Here is a 23,998-nt window from a genome sequence, read left to right on the forward strand (position 1 = left end):
GAACATGTGATGGTGACGTCATATTTGGGTAGTGTGCCCGGAAGTATCAACGATAGTCAAATTAAAATAGGAAAAGCAAGTGCTGCATTACGTTTAAATCGAGAAGAATAAGAGCAATAACAAGATATTAATTATCGGACCATCAAGGACCCTACCAGCATGTCGAATATGGATAGTATCCTTTGGAAGAGTGTTAGCTAGGCGTGAAAATGGCACCAGGAAATATAGGTAGACAAGGAAGGCCTCTGTTAAGTTCATGATAAAGCCTCGTCTGAATAAGATTTTAAAATACATATATAGCTATCAGGTTTAGATTTGTATTTAAGCATAAAGTTTATACTTGTATTGCTTGGTGACAAAGGTAAACGCTTGTTTGCTCTTATTGATATTGTAACGACATCTGCCAAAGTAGGCATAATCTATAAATACACAACCAGTTTAGTAAACAATTTTACTAGTCTGAAGACACCCAGTGCCTGGTAGCATGGCTGGCATTTTCAGTTTATTCACATGTCTACATCACAGGTATTTCATTTCGGTGGTGGAAGCACGTCACCATCGAGTATAGTTTGTTTGTATAGAGGGTACGAAGAAAGTTGCAGTATTTTTGCCCCTTTGGGTTTAATTTATGTATGACAATTTTGACACAGTCTTTAACGTCACGTCACAGAGCATCTCTTCAATCTCAAGTTTTCAGCCAAAGAACTGCAACGAAACTCTAAGAAATGTGACAAAGAGGAAAAGGCAGAGAAGGCCAAAGTCAAAAAAGTAAGTAGGCTTTTTACATCATTAGTCAATCCCTGAATCACCTCACCTTAACTCTGAACATATCAACTGAGAATGTAGGGATACTGAACCTTTATCCTTGCCATAGGCTATCCAAAAAGGAAATGTGGAAGTGGCACGGATCCATGCGGAAAACGCCATCAGACAGAAGAACCAGTCAGTCAACTTCCTTAGGATGAGCGCTCGGATCGATGCAGTGGCCTCCAGGGTCCAAACAGCAGTCACAATGAACAAGGTGCAGTTGTTATACATACCTATGAGACTTCACACAGCAATGTTCTTATTTTGTAGATAAACATTTGTTCACACTTTACAACACGTAAAACATTGGTTTGGATGTTCAAAATGGAGACACTAATTCTGCTTAAGATGGTTCCACACTTCTTTTTTTTTTACTTTGGAGGGAAAATTTGGTGCAATGTTGTGTGAAAGTGCAAGGTAACTACGGCAACAATGGCTGTGTCCAACCACACAGCAAGGTACCTTTCTATTTAAGTAATGTTGGTTAATTCTACAGGTCACTAAATCTATGGCTGGAGTGGTGAAAGGCATGGATGCCACACTGAAGAGTATGAACCTGGAGAAGGTAAAGTGTGTATTTTCAAATTTTATTTGGATCCCCATTAGCTGTTGCAAAACCAGCAGCTATTCTTCACACAAAACATGAAACATGGCACAATACAGAACATTAATAGATAAGAACAGCTCAAGGACAGAACTACATAAATTTTAAAATGTCACACACAGCCTCCACATCAGTACAGCCGTCTTCATCGACCTGGCCAAGGCTTTCGACTCTTGTCAATCACCGCATTCTTATCGGCAGACTCAATAGCCTTGGCTTCTCAAATGACTGCCTCACCTGGTTCACCAACTACTTTTCAGATAGAGTTCAGTGTGTCAAATCGGAGGGCCTGTTGTCCGGACATCTGGCAGTCTCAATGGGGGTGTCACAGGGTTCAATTCTCGGGCCGACTCTTTTCTCTGTATACATCAATAATGTCGCTCTTGCTGCCGGTGATTCTCTGATCCACCTCTACACAGACGACATCATTCTGTATATTTCTGGCCCTTCTTTGGACACTGTGCTAACAAACCTCCAAACGAGCTTCAACGCCATACAACACTCCTTCCGTGGCCTCCAACTGCTTTTAAATGCTCTAAGTGCATGCTCTCCATCCGATTGCTGCCCGCACCCTCCCGCCCGACTAGCATCACTACTCTGGACGGTTCTGACCTAGAATATGTGGACAACTACAAATACCTAGGTGTCTGGTTAGACTTTAAACTCTCCTTCCAGACTCACATTAAGCATCTCCAATCCAAAATTAAATCGAGAATCGGCTTCCTATTTCGCAACAAAGCCCCCTTCACTCATGCTGCCAAACATACCCTCGTAAAACTGACTATCCTACCGAACCTTGACTTTGGCGATGACATTTACAAAATAGCCTCCATCACTACTCAGCAAACTGGATGTAGTCTATCACAGTGCCATCTGTTTTGTCATATTTGATGCCAAACCCACTGGCTCCAAGTCATCTATAAGTCTTTGCTAGGTAAAGCCCCGCCTTATCTCAGCTCTCTGGTCACCATAGCATCACCCACCCATAGCACGCACTCCAGCAGGTATATTTCACTGGTCATCCCCAAAGCCAACACTTCCTTTGGCTGCCTTTCCTTTCAGTTCTCTGCTGCCAATGACTGGAACGAATTGCAAAAATCATTGAAGTTGGAGTCTTATATCTCCCTCACTAACTTTAAGCATCAGCTGTGTACAGGTACAGTGAATCTGTAAATGGCACACCCAACTACCTCATCCCCATATTATTTCTTGCTCTTTTGCACCCCAGTATCCCTACTTTCTCATCATCATCTGCATATCTATCAGTCCAGTGTTCATGCTAAATTGTAATTATTTCGCCTCTATGGCCTATTTATTGCCTACCTCCCTACTCTTCTACATTTGCCCACACTGTACATTGATTTTTCTATTGTGTTATTGACTGTACGTTTGTTTGTGTAACTGTTGTTTTTGTCGCACTGCTTTGTTTTCTTGGCCAGGTCGCAGTTGTAAATGATAACTTGTTCTCAACTGGCCTACCTGCTTAAATAAAGATGAAATAAAAAATAAAAACATGCACACAAAATATATAGGTCGTTTTTTAATCCAGGTTTTGCTGTTTACTTGAGCAATCACAGATGGGAGTTCCGTGCAATCATGGCTGTGTGTGTGCACACATAATGCTGGTAGTCAAATACAGCTATTTGATATGTGTCACTCTTCACAATCACAATGAGAGGGAAATTGTGTAATGAATGTCTCATCTCTCTAGATCTCAGGCCTCATGGACAAGTTTGAACATCAATTTGAGACATTGGATGTGCAGACAGCCCAAATGGAGGACACCATGAGTAGCACAACCACGCTTACCACACCACAGGTAATGATGCTTTTCTGTGCTCCTGCTAGACAGACCTTTTGTCTTTGACCAGATGTGTGGCCTTTAATCTTGAAGTCTGTAACAGTAAATACACACCCAAGTTCAGATCATGACGAGATACATGTATTTTGATTAGTTTATTCTGCTCTGTTCACAAACAATGGAGATTAACAGTCAGTGACGTGTTTCAGAATCAAGTGGATTCACTGATGCACGAATTGGCTGATGAAGCAGGGTGAGTATTCCTCATTTTGTGGTTTTCTCTTTTCTTGAAAAAACTTTTATATAAAGGATGGAAATGTAATGAATAGCAATTTGTTCTTCTGTTTCTTTATGTTTAGTTTGGACCTGAACATGGAGCTCCCACAGGGGCAGACTGGATCAGTGGGCACCAGCGTAGCATCAGTAGAGCAGGTACAGAAACAGGCCCTGAACAAGAGCCATTATATACCCTACCACACTTTCAATTGTCTACTGAACAGGATATTTAAAATAAATTATTGAGATAATAGAGCAATGATATTATTATTGTAGCTGTGCCTCAGGCTTGCAGAAATATTGCCCTCAGCCCCACCTCTCACCCTTCTTACACAATAAAAAAAGTTATATTTTTATTGATGTCTGACTTACTGCATCTGCAACAACATAACACCTGTTTTTCTTTTGTTTTCAGGATGAACTGTCTTCAAGGCTTGCCAAACTCCGAGACCAAATGTAAAGGAAGAACTCAGTCTGAGACCTCAATGCATGGCCTGAACTGGATAAAAATCCAAGACCTGCTGTTCTTTTCATAATGTCTTTGTCTCTCATTTAGTTTCTCTTTAAATGTATACCTTTGAGAGCCTTGTCCTTGAGTCCTTTATTGGTGTTCGAAATGTACTATTTTATATAGAGACTATGAAGGTACAGGAATATATTCCACCAGCCTACTAACACAGACTTATTGGTTATGGAAAATTCATGATTTAAAAATGATAATAACTGGTATGGTTGCTTGTCCAACTGATGCTTTTTGTATATCTTTTTTGATTGTGTTGTAGTTTGGCAGACCTCTCTTGTGTCATAAAATGAAACTACAATGTTATATGATGCGTTTCTTTCTGGTGTCCCTCCATTTACCCATTTCCTGACAATATATTTTATTCACGTGAATAATTGTGTTTAAAAAAAATGATGTGTATATATTCTCCTATCCTGTATCAGAACGGCATGGTTTTATGAAGAGATTGGTTGGTTGATTCTTACATTTGATAACTCTTGAGTTTTGGGGTTGTTTTTTGTGTCTACACAGTTTAGGGTATTAGATAATACAATTTTATACAGTAGGCCGTCATTGTAAATAAGAATTTGTTCTTAACTGACTTGCCTAGTTAAATAAAGTTTAAATAAAAATAACACCTTTAGCCTCTTGTACCTTTTTCAGTCTCATTTCCATGTACATCTCACCCTATTTGCATGTATGTAAACAATGTTGAAAATAATAGGGTTTAAAGCCGTGCTTGACTTGGACCGAAATAGGTGCCTGTACTCGGTTCTGGTACTGTTTATATTTAAGTGCAGGAGGGCAACAATACTTTTGAGCTAATATTATATTTAGAGGAACAGGAGCTCAAGCAGTAAAACATGTGAGGTGCAGGTACTAATTCAAGCTCTGGTTTAAAGATAAATGTTGTATGCACATGTCAAAATGACATATAGTCTGATGAAATTAGCCACGTTACAACAAAAATATCCCCAAGATTTGACGCTTTGGAACGCACTCACACTTACGCATTCTTGGGTCACGTGAATTGCCCCCTCCCAGCTAGTAATCACGTGAAATGTCTAAGACGCTGTATAGACAGTGGAGTTAGTTTCTGTACCTCTCTCGCTACTCAACTAACCAAATATTTATAAAAGTCGTTTTTTTCTGTTATTATTTTACGAGCCTCGACCAGCCTCTTCAGGTGATAACGCATCAGATGACCCGTCGGTAGTAAAATCGTAACCGAATGATATTGCATGTTTTGTGGGCCTGCCTGTTAACGTTAGCTAGCATCAGCATGTTTGTGGAGGCTTAAACACAGCAAGCAATGGACCTGTCCGCTCGCTAGCTATCTAAATCAAGTAATGTATAAGCTATTTTAAATCGAAAATATTGACATAACTATATAGTTACTGAATATTTTGTCAATAATTTACCAATTTTTCATCGCAAGCGAGTAAACTAAACCTTTTCTGAATGTTGTTTAACGTTATTAGCTTGCTAAGTTCGTTAGTTAGCTCACTTGTTGTACATAGCTAACGTTAGTTTTATGTAGTTAGTTATTTTGATAGTTGAGAACGTAGCAAACTACACCAACATTGTAGTACGTCTCTGGCTACACTTCAATACCAAAGTTACACTTCCCTTTCTTCATTTCACTTTTTATTCTGTATCCCCTTTTGTAAATAATATTTGCTAATTTGTGCAATGTATAACACTGGTAGTGCAAATGCTTTAATTTACATTTTTCACATATCCTAACTATATCTGGCCCTCTAGTGTCATATAAGCTAGTAATCATATACTCTTGCAATCTATATAATTTACCTATTATGTAGCTAACATTTTTTTGACCTTACCAACTGTTTAGTTTGGGTGATACTAGCTAGTAATTACATCACATTAGAGAAATGACATATCTGTATTTATTCTGCATGTTATGTCTTCTGCTGAAGCTGTAAGTGATACGAACAGAAAGCCTGCTGAAGAGGGCCAAAGTCAGACTGACTAGATTTCAACATTCTGCAAACTGAAAGATTAAGGGGATGTCAAGCACAGCCATGAAGAAAAAGGTAGATAAATAAAAAATGAACTCTACACTGGTATTTGTAAGAATTTAAACACAACCTTTTCAGTGACAATAGACACTGGGGGCTCAGAAGAGTTGTAGGAGTCTGTGGTTGTCCCCCTATAGAAATTCCCCATATGCAATTGGTTGACGTTCTCTAAAGGTGTTGCTGATGGGCAAGAGTGGGTCTGGGAAGACGAGCATGAGATCGATCATCTTTGCCAACTACATAGCCCGAGACACACGCCGCCTTGGAGCCACGAGTAAGCACTAGCTGAAGTTTCTAAACTAAATACATTTTTAAGCCAGTTGAAAATGTAATAATTTCAATTGTTGTCAGATAGCTAAGTTGTGTTGCATTGATGCTCACCCTATTCTAATTATTGCATTTTTTTTCTCCTATCCTCTTGCGACTTAGTTGATGTGGAGCACTCCCATGTGCGATTCCTTGGCAATCTGGTTTTGAACTTGTGGGACTGTGGAGGGTAAGTCAACCAGTCTCTTTCAGCCTCATTTGACAAGCTGTAGGGTGTTTCTCTGTGTATCACCACAAATAACATTCTGCTTCCTGTGTCTGTCAGACAAGACACTTTCATGGAGAACTACTTTACCAGCCAGAGAGACAACATATTCAGGAACGTGGAGGTACTGATCTATGTGTTCGATGTGGAGAGCCGTGAGCTAGAGAAGGACATGCATTATTACCAGTCCTGTCTGGAGGCGATCCTACAGAACTCCCCCGACGCCAAGGTCTTCTGCCTGGTGCACAAAATGGATCTGGTTCAGGAGGACCAGAGAGACCTGGTGAGCTGGGGTTCACACAAAACACCATGCTGATCAGACACTTAATGTTTTAATGCATCAACTCATATTCACTTATTCATACACACATTGAATTTTAAGACATATTTCACTAGGAATCTGGCTTAACACTTTTGCGGCACTCAGACATTCCTTCAAATGGCCAGAGGGCTCCACCACTAACCAACCTGTTAGGAGGCTATTTATTTAGCATGGGGGTGTACTCAACTCTTAACACCTATGTGGAAGAGTGATTGTCCTCCCTTTCTCCAGATCTTTAAGGAGCGTGAAGAGGACCTGAGGCGTCTGTCCAGGCCATTGGCTTGCACCTGCTTCAGAACATCAATCTGGGATGAAACACTGTACAAGGTAGCTGCTCTGTCTGTATGACTGTTTATCGCTGTTCCCTCAGATAAGTCTCTAACATCTTGTTTCTCTCTTAAGGCATGGTCCAGTATTGTTTACCAGCTGATCCCCAATGTACAGCAACTGGAGACAAACCTGCGTAACTTTGCCCAGATCATTGAGGCAGACGAAGTGCTTCTGTTTGAGAGAGCCACTTTTCTGGTGAGAGCTGCTAGCTATTGAAAACTGCTTTGTTGGATGAGTAGGAAATTATGTAATTTCTGGTGGTAATGTTTGTTACAGGTAATCTCTCACTACCAGTGCAAAGAGCAGCGTGATGCTCACCGCTTTGAGAAGATCAGCAACATCATCAAACAGTTCAAGCTCAGTTGTAGGTGAGGTCATCCTCCAGAAGGAACATGTCTCTGTGGTGACCTTACTGCGTCTCGACCTGGTATCTCTCTTTGGTGTTTTCATGATGCAGTACTTTGGTGTTTGCAGTAAACTGGCAGCCTCCTTCCAGAGCATGGAGGTGAGGAACTCCAACTTTGCGGCCTTCATTGACGTCTTCACCTCTAATACATATGTTATGGTGATCATGTCGGACCCCTCCATACGTAAGTATAGCCATTATTATTATTATTTATTATTAAGGACTTGTTTGTACATGAGAAAATATATCTACTGTAAGTCAATCAATCAAATACATTTATAAAGCCATTTTTATATCAGCAGATGTCAAAGTGCTATACATACAGAAACCCAGCCTAAAAGCCCAAAGAGCAAGCGGTGCAGATGTAGAAGCATGGTGGCTAGGAAAAACTCCCTAGAAAGGCAGGACCCTAGGAAGAAACCTAGAGAGGAACCAGGCTCTTGAGGGGTGGCAAGTCATCTTCTGGCTGTGCCGGTTGGAGATTATAACAGGCCAGAATGTTCTCAAAGATATTAAAACATTCATAGATGACCAGCAGGGTTAAATAATAATCACAGTGGTTGTAGAGGGTGCAACAGGTTAGTACATCAGGAGTAAATGTCACTTGGCTTTTCATAGCTAGGCATTCAGAGGTCGAGACAGCAGATGCGATAGAAAGAGTTGAAAACAGCAGCTCTGGGACAAGGTAGTACGTACGGTGAACATGACACTCTAAATAATGTTGTCTCTACTTATAGCCTCTGCAGCCACACTCATTAACATCCGCAACGCCAGGAAACACTTTGAGAAGCTGGAGCGTCTGGATGGACCAAAGCACAGCCTGACCATGCGTATGCGCTAAGCACTGCATCTGGACCAGGGGGTGCCAGCCAGCTGAACCAATCAGTCCACAGACAGCTAACTACAGGCTGTGGTCCAGCCTTGACCAACGCATATGAGCAGCCCTGCACTGTGCTACCCTGTCTCACTCAATCACATGTTTTTCCTACAGAAGATTCTGTTTTCCTTTAAGTCAAATCTTTGTTGATCTCATGTATCATGAACTGTGATGCTTTTCTCAGACATGTCAGATTAAAAAAAAATCTATATAGAAAAATCTATTAAATGCTCATATTTTACTGTTAGGGGATACCAATGCTGTCTTGGTCTGTCACAGTCACTGTAAATGATAAGCACAGTATGTTGATTAAAAAAGGAGCCTCAGAAATGATTTTCTGCTTTGCATAGTCAAGTGACTATCTTTACAATGATCTGCTGTTGTCAAGGCTAGTGTTACGTTACTATGTGGATGTGATGAGTGCTACCTCACCATGCCATCTCATGTAAAGGCTTTGACGCTGAATTCTATGAATCAGGGCTCTAAAACCCTGTTCCTGGTGAGCTATGGTCCTGTAGGTTTTCACCCCAAACCCTAATATAGCACACCTGTTTCTAACAATTAGCTGGTTGATAATCTGAACCAGATTAGTAACAAATGGGGTTGGAGGAAAAACCTACAGAAGGGTAGTGCTCCAGGAACATGGTTTGAGACCTGTCATCAATGCTTTGAGGTGATGGAAACGTGGGGGGTGGGATATGGGTGTGAGCTCAACAAATACAGTATCTCACACACTGTTGAACACTGGAAAACACATTTTGTGAAGACTTTAAACCTGGAATAGTGCATTCATGCATAAATAAAACATATTTAGAAATAAGTCTGGTGTGTTCTGCAACATGTGACAAGGAATATAATATGGTGTAGGTTTTGTTGAATTTTTTGGTACTTTTTACACCCTTTTTCATGATATTCAATTGGTAGTTAGTCTTGTCCCATCGCTGCAACTCCCGTACGGACTCGGGAGGGGTGAAGGTCGAGAGCCATGTGGCAGGGTTGTCCTTCGAAACACGACCCTGCCAAGCCACACTGCTTCTTGACACACTGCTCGCTTAATAAGGATTAGACCCTTTTTTTCAATTTTCGCCTAAAATGACATACCCAAATCTAACTGCCTGTAGCTCAGGCCCTGAAGCAAGGATATGGATATTCTTGGTACAATTTGAAAGGAAACACTGAAGTTTATGGAAATGTGAAAGGAATGTAATAGAATATAACACAATAGATCTGGTAAAAGATAATACAAAAAAAAAAGTATGTTTTTTTGTACCATCTTTGAAATGCAAGAGAAAGGCCATAATGTATTATTCCAGACCAGGTGCAATTTAGATTTTGGCCACTAGATGGCATCAGTGTGTGTGCAGCATTTTAGACTGATCCAATTAACCATTGTATTTCTGTAAATGTTTTATCAAGACTGCTCAAATGTGCCTAATTTGTTTAACTTTTCATGTTCAAAATTGTGCACTCTCAAACAATAGCATTAGCTCAACCATCCTGTGGAAGGGACACCGATCCCGAAGAAATTATTAAATAGTTAGGACTCTTCAATCTGCATAACGGAAGTTTAACTTTACAGCGTGAATACAATTTAAAGGCAATGTTCCTGCTTTAGTGGAGACTCGCGTTCACGATAAACTGCATATATAGGCTAGATCGGAAATTGACCCCTTTTGCACAAACTTATCACATAAACAGTGTACAAAACATTAAGAACACCTCTTTCCATGACAAACTGACCAGGTGAAAGTTATTTGATGTCACTTGTTAAATACACTTCAAATCAGTGTAGAAGGGGAGACAGGTTAAAGAAGGATGTTTAGGCCTTGAGACATTGTGTATGTTTGCCATTCAGAGGATGAATGGGCAAGCTAAATTATATGTGCATTTGAACGGGGTATGGTAGTAGGTGCCAGGCACATCGGTTTGTGTCAAGAACTGCAACGATGCTAGGTTTTTCCACACGGGAATGGTCCACCACCCAAAGGATATCCAGCCAACTTGACACAACTGTGGGAAGCAATGGAGTAAACATGGGCCAGCATACCTGTGGAACGCTGTCGGCACCTTGTAGAGTCCATGCCCCGACGAATTGAGACTGTTCTGAGGGTAAAAGGGGGTGGGGGTGCAACCAATGTCCCCTCTATTTCCGGCACGGTGCACATTTCAGGTCTGCTGAGCGCTAACTTTAACATTGTGAACACGGAGGCTGTACCTGCTTTAAGTTAACAGTTTTAACAGTGGCCAAGTAGGCTACTGGGGCTATTTCATCGTAATGTAGGCCTAACAGAGTGGCCTACCATAAAAAACAATGGAGAAAATGCATCCCATAACGTTTTAACATGGAAATAGCTGTTATCATTCAGCCTACAGTAGCAGCAAATGTGCGGTGTTCAATGTAGGCCTACATTCCTTCAGACGTTTGAAAAAAAACATGCAGGACTTGACATTAACCTGTTGATCCATTTGTCGCAACTAAAATGGTGTTTCATTATTATTCCCAAACCATTATTAGGGAATCAGACAAATTCTGCTACCCTCTGCCTATTGGCTACTTAGTTTATTCAAGACCATCTTAAAATATGCTGTCCCTTATAGACAAAAAAAAAGCTATTTACCTGAAATGCACACATTTTGTGCTCTTTTAGGAAGCAACTATTCCCCTATTGTTGATTAGAAATTAGCTGTAACTGGGCTAATAACTCACTAACTGGTAAAGAGTATTAACAAATATGCACAGGTGGCTACATGTAGCTCCCGCTTTGATCTCAAAACAAGAAAATCTGCAGGTTTGATTGGCTATGGCGCACCAGTATTAAGAGTATGGGGCTGAAAGGCGCTGGTCAATCTGCCGTCTGCATTGACTTTACAGGATTTACGGTGATATGGCCTCTGCAGAAGTCAAGGCACTCATGCTTCGCAGAGCTGTTATGAAGGAAAATGTCAAGGAAGCGAGTTTGTGTTTACACAAGACCTCCTGCCCTCCCCCACCGTCAACCAATCATGTCAATGCGGAGCTATACGGAGACCTCCGCGCTGTTACATTTGAGGCGCACAGCTATGCGGTAAACGGCTCCATTTGGGCTCTGCGTCCGTCAAAAGACTTCCCAATTGCGTCACACAGTCCATACGGAGCTCCAGACCAAATGTTCGTATCAAGCATAAATTGGCATTGAGTCGTACATGTCAATGCAATTCTACTCCAAGGCGCTCTGCCAACAATATAATTCCTTGCGGTTAGTTCATTTTGTTTCGGTATGTTACATTGAAAGCGGCTAGTATTGTGTTGATTCTAGAACAATTTCGACAGCAGCGCGAAACGTTGCTCGTTTCGCGCTGTGTAAACAAATAAACATGTATTTTGATTGATTTGCATCGGTCAACGCTTCTTATGTCTTCTCAATTAGGAAGTACCTTCACATTTAAATTGCACTACAGCGCTGATCTTCAGTGTCACGGATTTAATCGATCCCATGGGTGCAACTCTTTATTTACTCAGAATTAATTATTTGCCCAGCACCAGTGTTGAAATTTGACAAGTGCATCTCACACACACCTTCGCATGGAGTGCTTTTCTATAAATCACAATTGATGCTGCATTAAAAGCAAATCTTTAACATAACTCCTCTCAAAAATATCTTAATTGTATTAAAAGAAAAGAAATAAACTTGCATAATGCACATACACGTTCTCAATATCATTCTGATAATTATTGCAATCTTCAATGAAATGTTATGCGAAAAGTCTTCTCCTGCTCTTTGCGTCGGTTGTCACAGAGTTTGGACACATCCTCCACCCTTCTCTGTAGAAGCACTGAGGATAGACATATTACAGAGTTAATATGGATTGAAGGATGTCAACTTTATCAGAAGCAAGGGTCAAGTTAAAAAGTTGTTTACTCAAGACCACATGGGTTAAATACTGACCCGAGTTCTGGTCAATCCATTGAAGAGAGTCCATGTGGGCATTGAGAATTTTGCAGATCTGCTGAAGCTAAGGAGAGAGAAAAAAGTGTTAATAACTATTTACACATTTCCTCTTCCCAAAATAAACAAACCAGGTAACCACAGTAAAGAACATGTGATATATTTGCTTTAGAATAACTGTAGAAATACATTTTTTTCATCTTTATTTAACCAGGTAAGCTAGTTGAGAATAAGTTCTCATTTACAACTACGACCTGGCCAAGATAAAGCAAAGCAGTGCGACAAAAACAGAGTTACACATGGGATAAACAAACTTAGTCAACACAATAGGAAAAAAATTGGGGGAAAAAGAATGTCTATATAGTGTGTGCAAATGGCGTGAGGTAGGCAATAAATAGGCCATAGTAGCAAAGTAATTACAATTTAGCATATTAACACAAGTGATAAATGACAAGATGATGTGCAAGTAGAGATACTGGTGTGCAAAAGAACAGAAAAGTAAATAAAAACAATATGGGGATGAGGTAGGTAGATTGGGTGGGCTATTTACAGATAGACTTTGTACAGATGCAGCGATCGGTTAGCTGCTCAAATAGCTGATGTTTAAAGTTAGTGAGGGAAATATGTCTCCAGCGATTTTTGCAAATAGTTCCAGTCACTGGCAGCAGAGTACTGGAAGGAAAAGCGGCTAAAGTAGGTGTTGGCTTTGGTGATGACCAGTGAGATATACCGTATGGAGCGCGTGCATCGGGTGGGTGTTAGCATGACCATTGAGCTGAGATATGGCGGGACTTTACCTAGCAAAGACTTATAGATGACCTGGAGCCAGTGGGTCTGGCGACGAATATGTAGCGAGGTCCAGCCGACTAGAGCATACAGGTTGTAGTGGTGGGTGGTATAAGGGGCGTTGGTAACAAAACGGATGGCACAACGATAGACTGCATCCAATTTGCTGAGTAGAGTATTGGAAGCTATTTTGTAAATGACATGGCCGAAGTCGAGGATCAGTAGGATAGTCAGTTTTACAGGGTAAGTTTGGCGGCGTGAGCGAAGGAGGCTTTGTTGCGAAATACAAAGCCGATTCTAGATTTGATTTTGGATTAGAGATGTTTAATATGAGTCTGGAAGGAGAGTTTACAGTCTAGCCAGACACCCAGGAATTTGTAATTGTCCACATATTCTAGGTCAGAACCGTCCAGAGTAGTGAGGCTAGTCGGGCGGGTGCGGGCAGCGAACAGTTGAAAAGAATGTATTTGGTTTTACTTGCGTTTAAGAGCAGTTGGAGGCCACAGAAGGAGTGTTGTATGGCATCGAAGCTCGTTTGAAGGTCAGTTCAGTGTTCAAAAAAAGGCCAGATGTATACAGAATGGTGTCGTCTGGATAGAGGTGAATCAGGGAATCACCCGCAGCAAGAGCAACATCATTGATATATACAGAGAAAAGAGTTGGCCCGAGAATTTAACCCTCTGGTACCCCCATTGCAACCCCTACTACCTGTCTGTTCAACCCCTTTCGTATCGTCCGAGATCCCTAAAGATTGCTGGCTGCCACGGTCTGTGGTACCCCCATAGAGACTGCCAGAGGTCCGGACAACAGGCCCTCCGATTTGACACACTGAACTCTGTTTGTGAAGTAGTTGGTGAACCAGGCAAGGCAGTCATTTGAGAAACCAAGGCTATTGAGTCTGCTGATAAGAATGTCGAAAGCCTTGGCCAGGTCAATGAAGACGGCTGTACAGCACTGTCTTTTATCGATGGCAGTTATGATATTGTTTAGTACCTTGAGCGTGGCTGAGGTGTACCCGTGACCAGCACGGAAACCAGATTGCACAGCGGAGAAAGTAGGGTGCGATTCAAAATGGTCCGTGATCTGTTTAACTTGGATTTCGAAGACTTTAGAGGCAGGGCAGGATGGATATAAGTCTATAACAGTTTGAAGAGGGAGATGACCGTGGCAGCCAGCAATCTTTAGGGATCTCGGACTATACGAAAGAGGTTGAACAGACTGGTAGTAGGGGTTGCAACAATGGCAGCGGATAGTCTTAGAAAGAGGGTCCAGATTGTATAGCCCCAGCTGACTTGTACAGGTCCAGGTTTTGCAGCTCTTTCAGAACATCTGCTATCTGGATTTGGGTGAAGGAGAAGCTGGGGAGGCTCGGGTAATATGTAGTTGCAGGGTGGGCTGTTGGCCAGTGTAGCCAGGAGAAAAGCATGGCCAGCCGTAGAGAAATGCTTATTGAAATGTTCAATTATCATGAATTTATCGGTGGTGACCGTGTTACCTAGCCTCAGTGCAGCTGGGAGGAGGTGCTCTTGTTCTCCATGGACATTGTCCCAAAACTTTTTAGAGTTAGAGCTACAGGATGCAAATTTCTGTTTGAAAAAGCTAGCCTTTGCTTTCCTGACTGACTGTGTCTATTGGTTCCTGACTTCCCTGAACAGTTGCATATCGGTGACTATTCGATGCTATTGCAGTCCGCCACAGGATGTTTTTATGCTGGTCAAGGGCAGTCAGGTCTGGAGTGAACCAAGGGCTATATCTGTTCTTAGTTCTACATTTTTTAAAAGGGGCTTGCTTATTTAAGATGGTGAGGAAATTACTTTTAAAGAACGACCAGGCATCCTCGACTGACGGGATGAGATAATATCCTTCCAGGATACTCGGGCCAGGTCGATTAGAAAAACCTGCTCACAGAAGTGTTTTAGGGAGCGTTTGACAGTGATGAGGGGTGGTCGTTTGACCGCGGACCCATAGCGGCTGCAGGCAATTTACATAAGTAAAAGCACTGGCAGAAAGGTATTCAAAAGACATCGGTCTGCTTTTCCTTCTCACCGGGTCACTGTTATCAGCTGGCCCGCTGGATGTATTCAGGTGTTCAATGATCTCCTTTAGATCTTGGGACATCCTCTTCAGCTGGGCGTCCACGTTCTCTGCAAGCTTGTACCTGCAGAAAGAGATGTAGATATTGCATAAAGATGAGATATCACTTAGTCATGATTCAGTTCACTGTGCATTGGTTTTCACTCAGAAAGACCTTTGGTAAAACCTTACGTCCGCTCGCGTTCCTCGTCTGCGTTCTGCATGTAGATGGTTCCACTCTGTTCTTTGACAGACTCCTCCAGTGGGGACAGCAGGTCCTCCAGCTCCTTCTGTTGTGACAGGATGAAGTCCAGTTCCTGGTCCAGCCTGGGACGGGGTAGAGAGCAGAAACACAAGGTCATACAATAAACATTGACAATTACCATAGATCTACTTACAGAATTCTGAATTATCTGATATATTCAAATACATTATAAGAAATAAAGCTGTTAACCGCTACCTTCTTTGGTCCAATTTCACTTTCTCCATCTCCCTGTGCAGTGATGTGATCTGTAACAACGAGATTAACATGCCCTTCAAACATCTGCCATAAAGAGACCCCAATGTTCAACTTCATATGAGATTAAAACAAATAGCATTGCCTAGCTTCTAGTGGTGCAGTTACGAGAAGTGCCACTATAATGACATGTCTGTTTACCTTCTCTCCGTTCTCCACCAGCGTGCGGTCCCAGGCGTTGACCTGGGTGGCTTGCTGTAAGAAATGCCTCTCCTGGTCCTCCAGCTCAAGACTCCACTTGTTAATGAGACCCTCTAGTTGGATATATGACATCACTGGAGGAGCACTGCAGGGGGAGGAGTAAGGGACCAGTCACAAATCGGTCACATACAGAGCAGAAATTATTGGGGGTGTAGCGAAATGCTTGTGTTCCTAGCTCCAACATATCAGTAATATCTAACAATACACAAATTGTATTGTTAGATCTAAAAAAAGTCACAGATTTAAGAAATATTAGGATGAGCAATGTGTGTACACAGGTTTTCCTTTCTGTTTTCTATGAGTTTGCCTACAACTCCAACACCTGCGGAAAGTACCTGGATGTGCGCATGTTCTTCAGCTTGTGTACACACACACACACATCGGAATGTATTCAGACCACTAGAACTTTTCCACATTTGGTTACTTTACATTTTATTCTAAAATGTATGAAATAAAACCAGGTTTAGAGATGTTTGCAAATTTATCAAAGAAACAGAATTCCCTTATTTAAATAAGTATTCAGACACTTTATGAAACTCAAAATTAAGCTAAGGTGTATCCTGTTTCTACAACTTCACACCATTATTTTTTATTTCTACTTTGCACATTCTTCCATTGCAAATCTACCATTCGTGTTTTACTTGCTATATTGTATTTACTTTGCCACCATGGCCTTTTTTTGCCTTTACCTCCCTTATCTCACCTCATTTGCTCACATTGTATATAGACTTGTTTATACTGTATTGACTGTATGTTTGTTTTACTCCATGTGTAACTCTGTGTCGTTGTATGTATCGAACTGCTTTGCTTTATCTTGGTCAGGTCGCAATTGTAAATGAGAACTTGTTCTCAACTTGCCTACCTGGTTAAATAAAGGTGAAATAAATAAAAAAAGTAAAAAAAATTGGAGTCCACCTGTGGGACAGTCGACAATGCATGTCAGAACAAAAACCAAGCCACTAGGTCAAAGGAATTGTTCGTGGAGCTCTGAGACAGGATTGTGTCAAGGCACAGATCTGGGGAAGGGTACCAAAAAACATCTGCAGCATTGAAGGTCCAAGAAAACAATGGCCCCCATCATTCTTAAATGGAAGCTTGTAATCAGACATCCCAGAGCTGGCAAAACTGAGCAATCGGGGGAGAAGGGCCTTGGTCAGGGAGGTGACCAAAAACTCGATAGTCACTGACAGAGCTCCCCTGTGAAGATGGGAGAAACTTCCATAAGGACAACCATCTCCGCAGCACTCCATCAATAAGGCCTTTATGGTAGAGTGGCCAGACGGAAGCCACTCCTCAGTAAAAAGACACATGACAGCCCGCTTGGAGTTTGCCAAAAGGCACCTAAAGACTCTCAAGACGATGAGAAAGGAGACAAGCTCTGAACGTCCTTGAGTGGCCCAGCAAGAGCCCGATCAAACATCTCTGTAGACTTGAAAATAGCTGTGCAGCAACACTCCCCATCCAACCTGAAGGAGCTTGAGAAAATCTGCAGAGAATGGGAGAAACTCCCCAAATACAGGTGTGCCAAGGTTGTAGAGTCATAACCAAGAAGAACCGAGGCTGGAATCACCACCAAACATGCTTCAACAAAGTACTGAGTAAAGGGTCTGAATACTTATGTTAATGTGATAATTTAAGTTTTTATACATTTGCAAAATATTTATAGAAACCCGTTTTCCTTTGTCATTATGGGGTATTGTGTGTAGATTGATGAGGGAAAAAAACAATTGAATACATTTTAGAATAAGGCTGTAACGTAACAAAATTTGGAAAAAGTCAAGTACTTGAGTACTGAGTACTTCCCGAAGGCACTGTATGTGATGTACAGACAATATGGATACATCTGTATTATACAGTATATGTACAGCAATAGTTAAATAGGATAGGCCTTGACTAGAATACAGTAAATACATATGAAGTGGGTAAAACAGTATTTAAACATTGGTTACTTTAATAGTGTTCCATGACTACGTACACACATTTCAGTTTACTTCCAGAATTTAATTAATTGAAATTGAATTAACCCCAACCCTAAATACAATGGTTATGGATACAAATACAGTGAGAGATATTGCAGTGAGTAATAAAATGGACTGGCTGAACCCTGCAGTACCTTGCTGTAACAGTAGCAATGGTTGTGGCTACGCCAGTGATGGGGGCCGTTACACCAATGCCAATGGCGCCCGCAGGTTTCATAGCCAGTGAGAAACCTGTGGTTGTGGTAGGGGCAGCTAAAACAAACACTACAGTGAGGAATTCACAAATATGACAAAAATACTTAATGAACAACCCCATATACACAATTTTGCATAAACAGGCAACAATATCAATCTCTAGTTATTCTAATAATCCTGCATGATAAAACAGTGAACCTGTATAGTACCTGTGCCAACTGGGGCAGTAGTTGTGGCAGTGACTGCTCCCAGGGGTTTGAGCATGAAGCCCAGGGTACTTCCCGCTGTTGAGGTGGCAGCCGGGGCAGCTGAGGTAGGGGCAGCGCCCACTAATCAGAAGAGAGTCAAGAAATTAAATTCCACCACAGAATGTTAGAAAGCCAATATAATCTTATTTTTGAGTTTTCCAACACTTGATATTTCAAGCAAGAGCTCACTAGTAGGAAATAAAACTCACAAAATCCTGTGATTGCTGCTGTAGCAGGAGCTGCTGTTGATGCTGGTACAGCAAAAAGAGAAGAACCTAATGAGGCTTGGGTAGCCGGGGCAGTTGCAGTCGGGGCTGGAGTAGCTTGAGAGAAAAGAATTGATCATCTTAAACTCATAGCCGTTAATAGTTTAAAAACAGGCACACACCCCCTTTAAAAAAAAAGCACATTTTCAGTTAAATGTTTTTTTAAATCTACAATTTGTCAGATATTCTTTTCATATATGCCAAATGTCTCCAATTCCCCTATTTACCAGAAGGTTTGACGCCAAAAGCGAATCCTCCAACCTGGGTTGTGGTTGGTACAGCTGTTGAGGCCACAGAGTTAAGAGTCAGACCTGAGTAAAGACAAAATACTATAATTCAGGATAAAAAAAAACCTCTGATGTAAAGTAATAATGGCATTTATAGTACATTACCCATGATCTGATAAACAGGCTCAGAAAACTCACTTGTGGGCTGGGTCCCCAGGGAGAGGCTGGCAGGTGTGCTGTTTCCAAATGAGAAGCCCCCTCCTACGGTTACAGTAGGGGCTGGGGCTGTGGTGGCCTGGACCTTGGCTGCACCAAAACTAAACCCACCTCCCATAATTTGGGTGACTTCAGCAGGAGTTCCTAAAGAGAGTCCACCAGCTGCAGCAGGTTGGGTCTGGGGCTGAGTTTGGGCAACAGGGGCTCCAAGCCCTCCTGCGGCCCCAAAGCTGAACCCCCCTCCTGCAGGGGCAGCAGTGGTTTGTGTGGCGAGACCCCCACCAAGTCCAAAGCCTGTCCCAGAGGAGGGGGTTGCCATCCCCATAGTTAGCCCAGTCAGTGCAGGTTGAGAGGCGACTGGTGTACCCAGATTGAGTTTAGCAATGGGAGTCCTAAAGACAAAAGCAAGAGAAAATACAATTACGATTGCAATCCTACTGCAAGCTACACAGGCAACAACCTACCAAGTTTATTTTATTTAACTAGGCAAGTAAGTTAAGAAAAAAAATATTTACAACTGCCTACCCCGGCCAAACCCAGACGACGCTGGGCCAATTGTGCGCCGCCCTATGGGACTCCCAATCACAGCCGGATGTGATACAGCCTGAATTCGAACCAGGGACCATAGTAACGCCTCTTGCAGACATGCAGTGCCTTAAGCCACTCAGGAGTTTGTTCAGCTCACCATCAATGCTACCCTAAGATAATATAACTACCCAAACATCCATGCAATCTACATCATCCAACAGACCCACCCAAAAGAGAAGCCTCCTCCTGCAGGAGTACTGCTCTGTGCAGGGGTCCCAAAGCTGAACCCTCCAGTTGGGTTTGTGCTACCTTGGATGGGCATAGCAAACAGCCCAGAGCTCTGGGGGGCAGCTACTGGGGCCTGGGGAGTGCTGGGGGTTCCGAAAGAGAAGCCACCACCTGGAGCTGCAGCACTAGGCATCCCAAAGCCTGTGGCTGGGGCAGTTGCAGCTGTGGTTTTGGGAGCTCCAAAGCTGAATCCAGTACTGGACGCTTGTCCAAAGTTGAATCCTCCACTCATTGTCCTATCCAGAAAGAGAACAAGGGAGAGAATAATACAATGACATATCGTACCAATATCATTATTGTCCCTTCCAACATCTTCATCCACCAACACAGCTTGGCTAGAAACAGAGAAGAGATTCAGCTGGACATGGGAATGACCTGTCCTGATAACAAAAACTTGCCAGAAGATACCGACCCTACCATCACGCTTGTTTACACGGACTTGCACTTGGGTCGAAACACAACCACGGTTACATTAAAACACATTGGAGGCTCATGCTAGTTTGCAGTAGCCACCACAGACATTTTGGAATGGCAGTGTCAGCCAATCAGCTCCTTTCTTGTTCAACTCAACACCCCATTCCATTATGGGTGTGGGGGCTACTGCTAACTGGCATGAGGTAGAACATTTCGGATTTCCGAGAAAACTAGCATTATTTCAATCTACTCGATGGAACAGTGTGGATAAAGGTCATATACAGCAGGATATCCCATCCCTGCATTGAGCGGTACATTTTCCGACCAGTATCTGGCGCCGGTTCCACGGCCTCTTAAAATATAACTATGATTTAACATGATTGCGTTCCGACCCCTGTGTAGTTCGGTGTGAACGGTAGGGTTGGTATCGAAACAGTAGGGCTGGTATTTCTGGCAACATGCTAACAGACTAATTTAGCTAGTTAGCCAGCTAACTACATTTTGAGCTAGCATTTTTTACACTGATGTATAAATAGCAAATGGGAGAACGGTATCAAGCCAGTTGACATTCAGCAAATAAATTGCCTATATGGTAGCTAGCTAACGTTACCTAACTAGCAAATTTTAGTTGGCTAGCTAGTCAGCTATGGTTGGTTAGCTACAAAAATACGAACGAGTTAGCAAACTAACGTTAGATGGCTAACAAAACGCCATATATTAAACCTCCAGCCAAACAAATGTATACATGTTCGTTCACTGGCGTTGAACAAATGGATAACATAACCATACCTTTCGTTTTCTTCAGACAACAATTTAAATTGAAAAACGCACGTTATCTGCGTGGAGTTTCAACGAGCGCTTTTATGGTTGCGAAAACGACAACACTGGCAGGTCCACAAACGCCCAGAATGTGAGAGCGCCATCTGCTGTGATGGAGTGTGGAGCTAGACCACGCTGCAACTCAGGACAAGTCGTAGTATTAGTATATATATTGTTTTTGGTAGTATTGCAGTGGTTTTTTTGTGTGTTTTTTTTTTTTGGGGGGGGGGGTCAAATAGGTATCTACTTATTTAACTTATTAAGTACAGAAAAATACATAGAGTATTTATCTAACTTCAAACTCACCAGGTTCTAGAAAAGCCCCCTTCAATGAATGTAGACCTGTGCTTCTTGTGTGCTTCTTCCCAGGCCATATTACAACTGGACATGCCATTAATTAATTCAAAGGAATGCTCCATATTGTACCAAATGAATCACATTCCTCTGTACAGTGCATTCGGAAAGTATTCAGACCCCTTCCCCACACGTTGTTACATGACAGCCTTAATCTAAAATGGATTCAAGAGAAAAAAAATCTATCTACACTAAATACCCCATATAAAGGCAGGGGAAAAACAGGTTTTTCGAAATTTGTGCACATTTATTTAAAATTAAAAACAGAAATACCATATTTTCATAGGCATTCAGACACTTTGCTATGAGATTCGAAATTCAGCTTAAGTGCATCCTGTTTCCATTGATCAGCAGCGTAGCCTAGTGGTTAGAGCGTTGGACTAGTAACCGGAAGGTTGCGAGTTCAAACCCCCGAGCTGACAAGGTACAAATCTGTCGTTCTGCCCCTGAACAGGCAGTTAACCCATTGTTCCCAGGCCGTCATTGAAAATAAGAATATGTTCTTGACTGACTTGCCTGGTTAAATAAAGGTATAAAAATTTTTTTTAAAAAAAATCCTTGAAATGTTTCTACAACTTGGAGTCCATCTGTGGTAAATTCAATTGACTGGACATGATTTGGAAAGGCACACACCTGTCTATATAAGGTCCCACAGTTCATGTCAGAGCAAAAACCAAGCCATGAGATCGAACGAATTGTGCCGAGGCAGGATTGTGTCGAGGCAAAGATCTGTGGAAGGGTATCAAAAGATGTCGGGAGCATTGAAGGTCCCCAAGAACACAATGGCCGCCATCATTCTTAAATGGAAGAAGTTTGGAACCACCAAGACTTTTCAGAGATCTGGCCGCCCGGCCAAACTGAGCAATCGGAGAAGGGCCTTGGTCAGGGAGGTGACCAAGAACCCGATGGTCACTTTGACAGAGCTCCAGAGTGGAGATGGGAGAACCTTCCAGAAGGACAACCATCTCTGCAGCACTCCACCAATCAGGCCTATGATAAAGCAGCCAGATGGAAGCCACTCCTCAGTAAAAGGCACATGACAGCCTACTTTAGCAAAAGGCACCTAAAGGACTCAGACGATGAGAAACAAGATTTTCTGGTCTGATGAAACCAAGATTGAACTCTTTGGCCTGAATGCAAAGCGTCACATCAAGAGGAAACCTGGCTCCATCCCTACGGGGGTATTTGTCCTTTTGATTCCGTCACTAATGAACACTAACATAGACAAAGTAGACTCCTCAATGTAGCATTTAGTTCCTGCAAGTCCAGATAATGAAGCCCATGAGAGCCAAAGCTGTCTGCCATCCCCTCATCTCATCTTTCTCCCTCACAGAGCTCTCTGACAGACTGTGGCAGACAGTCTCCACTTCGTGAACACAGTCTGAGCGGAGTGCTTAGAAAGCCTGAGGGGCTTGTGGCTGAGAGCATTCTCAGAATCTAGACTAGTGAACAGCATCCAATGATCTGCTATCTGGGTTCACCATGGATTAATCACTACTCCACCAAAACACCTCTATATGGATGGAGAATACATCCATCCAACTAACACAGAAGTTAAATAGTTGCACTATCACTGTGGTACCTAATGCCTATCACTGTACAGCAGCCTATTGTTACTTTATGGATTGATACTTTTGAATGCAAGCAACTAGACCATGCTGGTATCTGGAGAAAAGTAAGCAAATGTATTTGGTAAATTGGTAAACCGCACTGTAGTAAAAATCCTAGGGTGGTGCGACCCCATCACTCTTTCCCTCCAGTGTAGAGAAAAGCCCGCAGGCAGACAGTCCACAGAGCATACGTCCCTTCAGACCTCCCACAGCACACAATGAACACAGGGAAGGAAACAACCACCAATCACTATGCTAATGTTGTCTGCTCGTCAAGGGACAAATAGTTTATGACCATGAATGAAATAAGGTTCTACAATGTATACTAAACAAAAACACATGTAAAAGTGTTGGTCCCATGACCTGAAATAAGATCCCAGAAATGGTTTGACACCTTCAAAAATCACAGGTGCACCTTGTGCTGGGGACAATAAAAGGACACTGCAGTTATCACACAGCATAATGCCACAGATATCTTAAGTTGAGGGAGCGTGCAATTGGAATGCTGGCTGTAGTAACATCCACCCGAGCTGTTGCCAGATAATTGAAAGTTTATGGTCCAGAAATTAACTGCCTGTGTTGTATTAGAGAATTTGGCAGTACGTCCAACCGGCCTCAACCCCAGACCACATGTATGGCGTCATGTGGGCAAGCGGTTTGCTGATGGCAACGTTGTGAATACTGTGCACCATGGTGGTGATGGGTTTATGGTATGGATAGGTTTACGCTAGACAATGAACACAACTGCATTTTATCTATGGCAATTTTGATTGCAGAGATACCGAGAAGAGATCCGGAGGATCTGTACACGTCCCAGTTCTTCTATGGCATGCTTATGCAAACACGTCACCC

At 42.2% G+C, this 23,998-nt stretch overlaps 3 protein-coding genes across 14 annotated transcripts; 2 read left to right on the forward strand and 1 right to left on the reverse strand.

Annotated features, from left to right (window-relative positions):
* On the forward strand, window positions 1-4,625 carry LOC109892607 (charged multivesicular body protein 1b). Its single transcript, XM_020485269.2, has 8 exons — window positions 1-175; window positions 671-768; window positions 875-1,021; window positions 1,304-1,372; window positions 3,123-3,230; window positions 3,422-3,465; window positions 3,572-3,644; window positions 3,904-4,625. Exons 1-8 carry the CDS (start codon window positions 160-162, stop codon window positions 3,946-3,948), a joined length of 600 nt encoding a protein of 199 aa, XP_020340858.1. The 5' UTR covers window positions 1-159; the 3' UTR covers window positions 3,949-4,625.
* Window positions 4,626-5,013: 388 nt separating this feature from the next.
* rraga (Ras-related GTP binding A) lies at window positions 5,014-9,319 on the forward strand. Of its 6 annotated transcripts, none has more exons than XM_020485272.2 (10): window positions 5,014-5,202; window positions 5,931-6,047; window positions 6,207-6,306; window positions 6,462-6,528; window positions 6,625-6,847; window positions 7,118-7,213; window positions 7,289-7,411; window positions 7,493-7,584; window positions 7,691-7,806; window positions 8,360-8,833. In XM_020485272.2, exons 2-10 carry the CDS (start codon window positions 6,021-6,023, stop codon window positions 8,461-8,463), a joined length of 948 nt encoding a protein of 315 aa, XP_020340861.1. In that variant the 5' UTR covers window positions 5,014-5,202; window positions 5,931-6,020; the 3' UTR covers window positions 8,464-8,833. The 6 variants fall into 6 exon arrangements, 3 of the variants coding, with proteins under 3 accessions (XP_020340861.1, XP_020340860.1, XP_020340859.1); XM_020485271.2 differs by having other exon boundaries at window positions 5,018-5,176; XR_004210245.1 differs by having other exon boundaries at window positions 5,033-5,202; window positions 7,674-7,806; window positions 8,360-9,319.
* Window positions 9,320-11,571: 2,252 nt separating this feature from the next.
* Window positions 11,572-21,324, reverse strand: LOC109892610 (nuclear pore glycoprotein p62). 7 transcript variants are annotated; one of them, XM_020485273.2, is made up of 13 exons: window positions 21,153-21,281; window positions 19,889-20,185; window positions 19,116-19,525; window positions 18,918-19,001; window positions 18,634-18,747; window positions 18,386-18,505; window positions 18,116-18,245; window positions 15,943-16,087; window positions 15,745-15,794; window positions 15,477-15,611; window positions 15,258-15,369; window positions 12,426-12,492; window positions 11,572-12,312 (listed from the first exon to the last, which is right to left on the reverse strand). In XM_020485273.2, exons 2-13 carry the CDS (start codon window positions 20,179-20,181, stop codon window positions 12,221-12,223), a joined length of 1,752 nt encoding a protein of 583 aa, XP_020340862.1. In that variant the 5' UTR covers window positions 20,182-20,185; window positions 21,153-21,281; the 3' UTR covers window positions 11,572-12,220. The 7 variants fall into 7 exon arrangements, with proteins under 7 accessions (XP_020340862.1, XP_031682389.1, XP_020340863.1 ...); XM_031826529.1 differs by lacking the exon at window positions 21,153-21,281 and adding an exon at window positions 21,054-21,078; XM_020485274.2 differs by having other exon boundaries at window positions 11,946-12,312; window positions 18,116-18,233; window positions 21,153-21,324.
* Window positions 21,325-23,998: the final 2,674 nt, after the last annotated feature.

Source organism: Oncorhynchus kisutch, linkage group LG6 (genome assembly GCF_002021735.2).
Source record: "Oncorhynchus kisutch isolate 150728-3 linkage group LG6, Okis_V2, whole genome shotgun sequence".
In the NCBI taxonomy this organism is placed as follows: domain Eukaryota; kingdom Metazoa; phylum Chordata; class Actinopteri; order Salmoniformes; family Salmonidae; genus Oncorhynchus; species Oncorhynchus kisutch.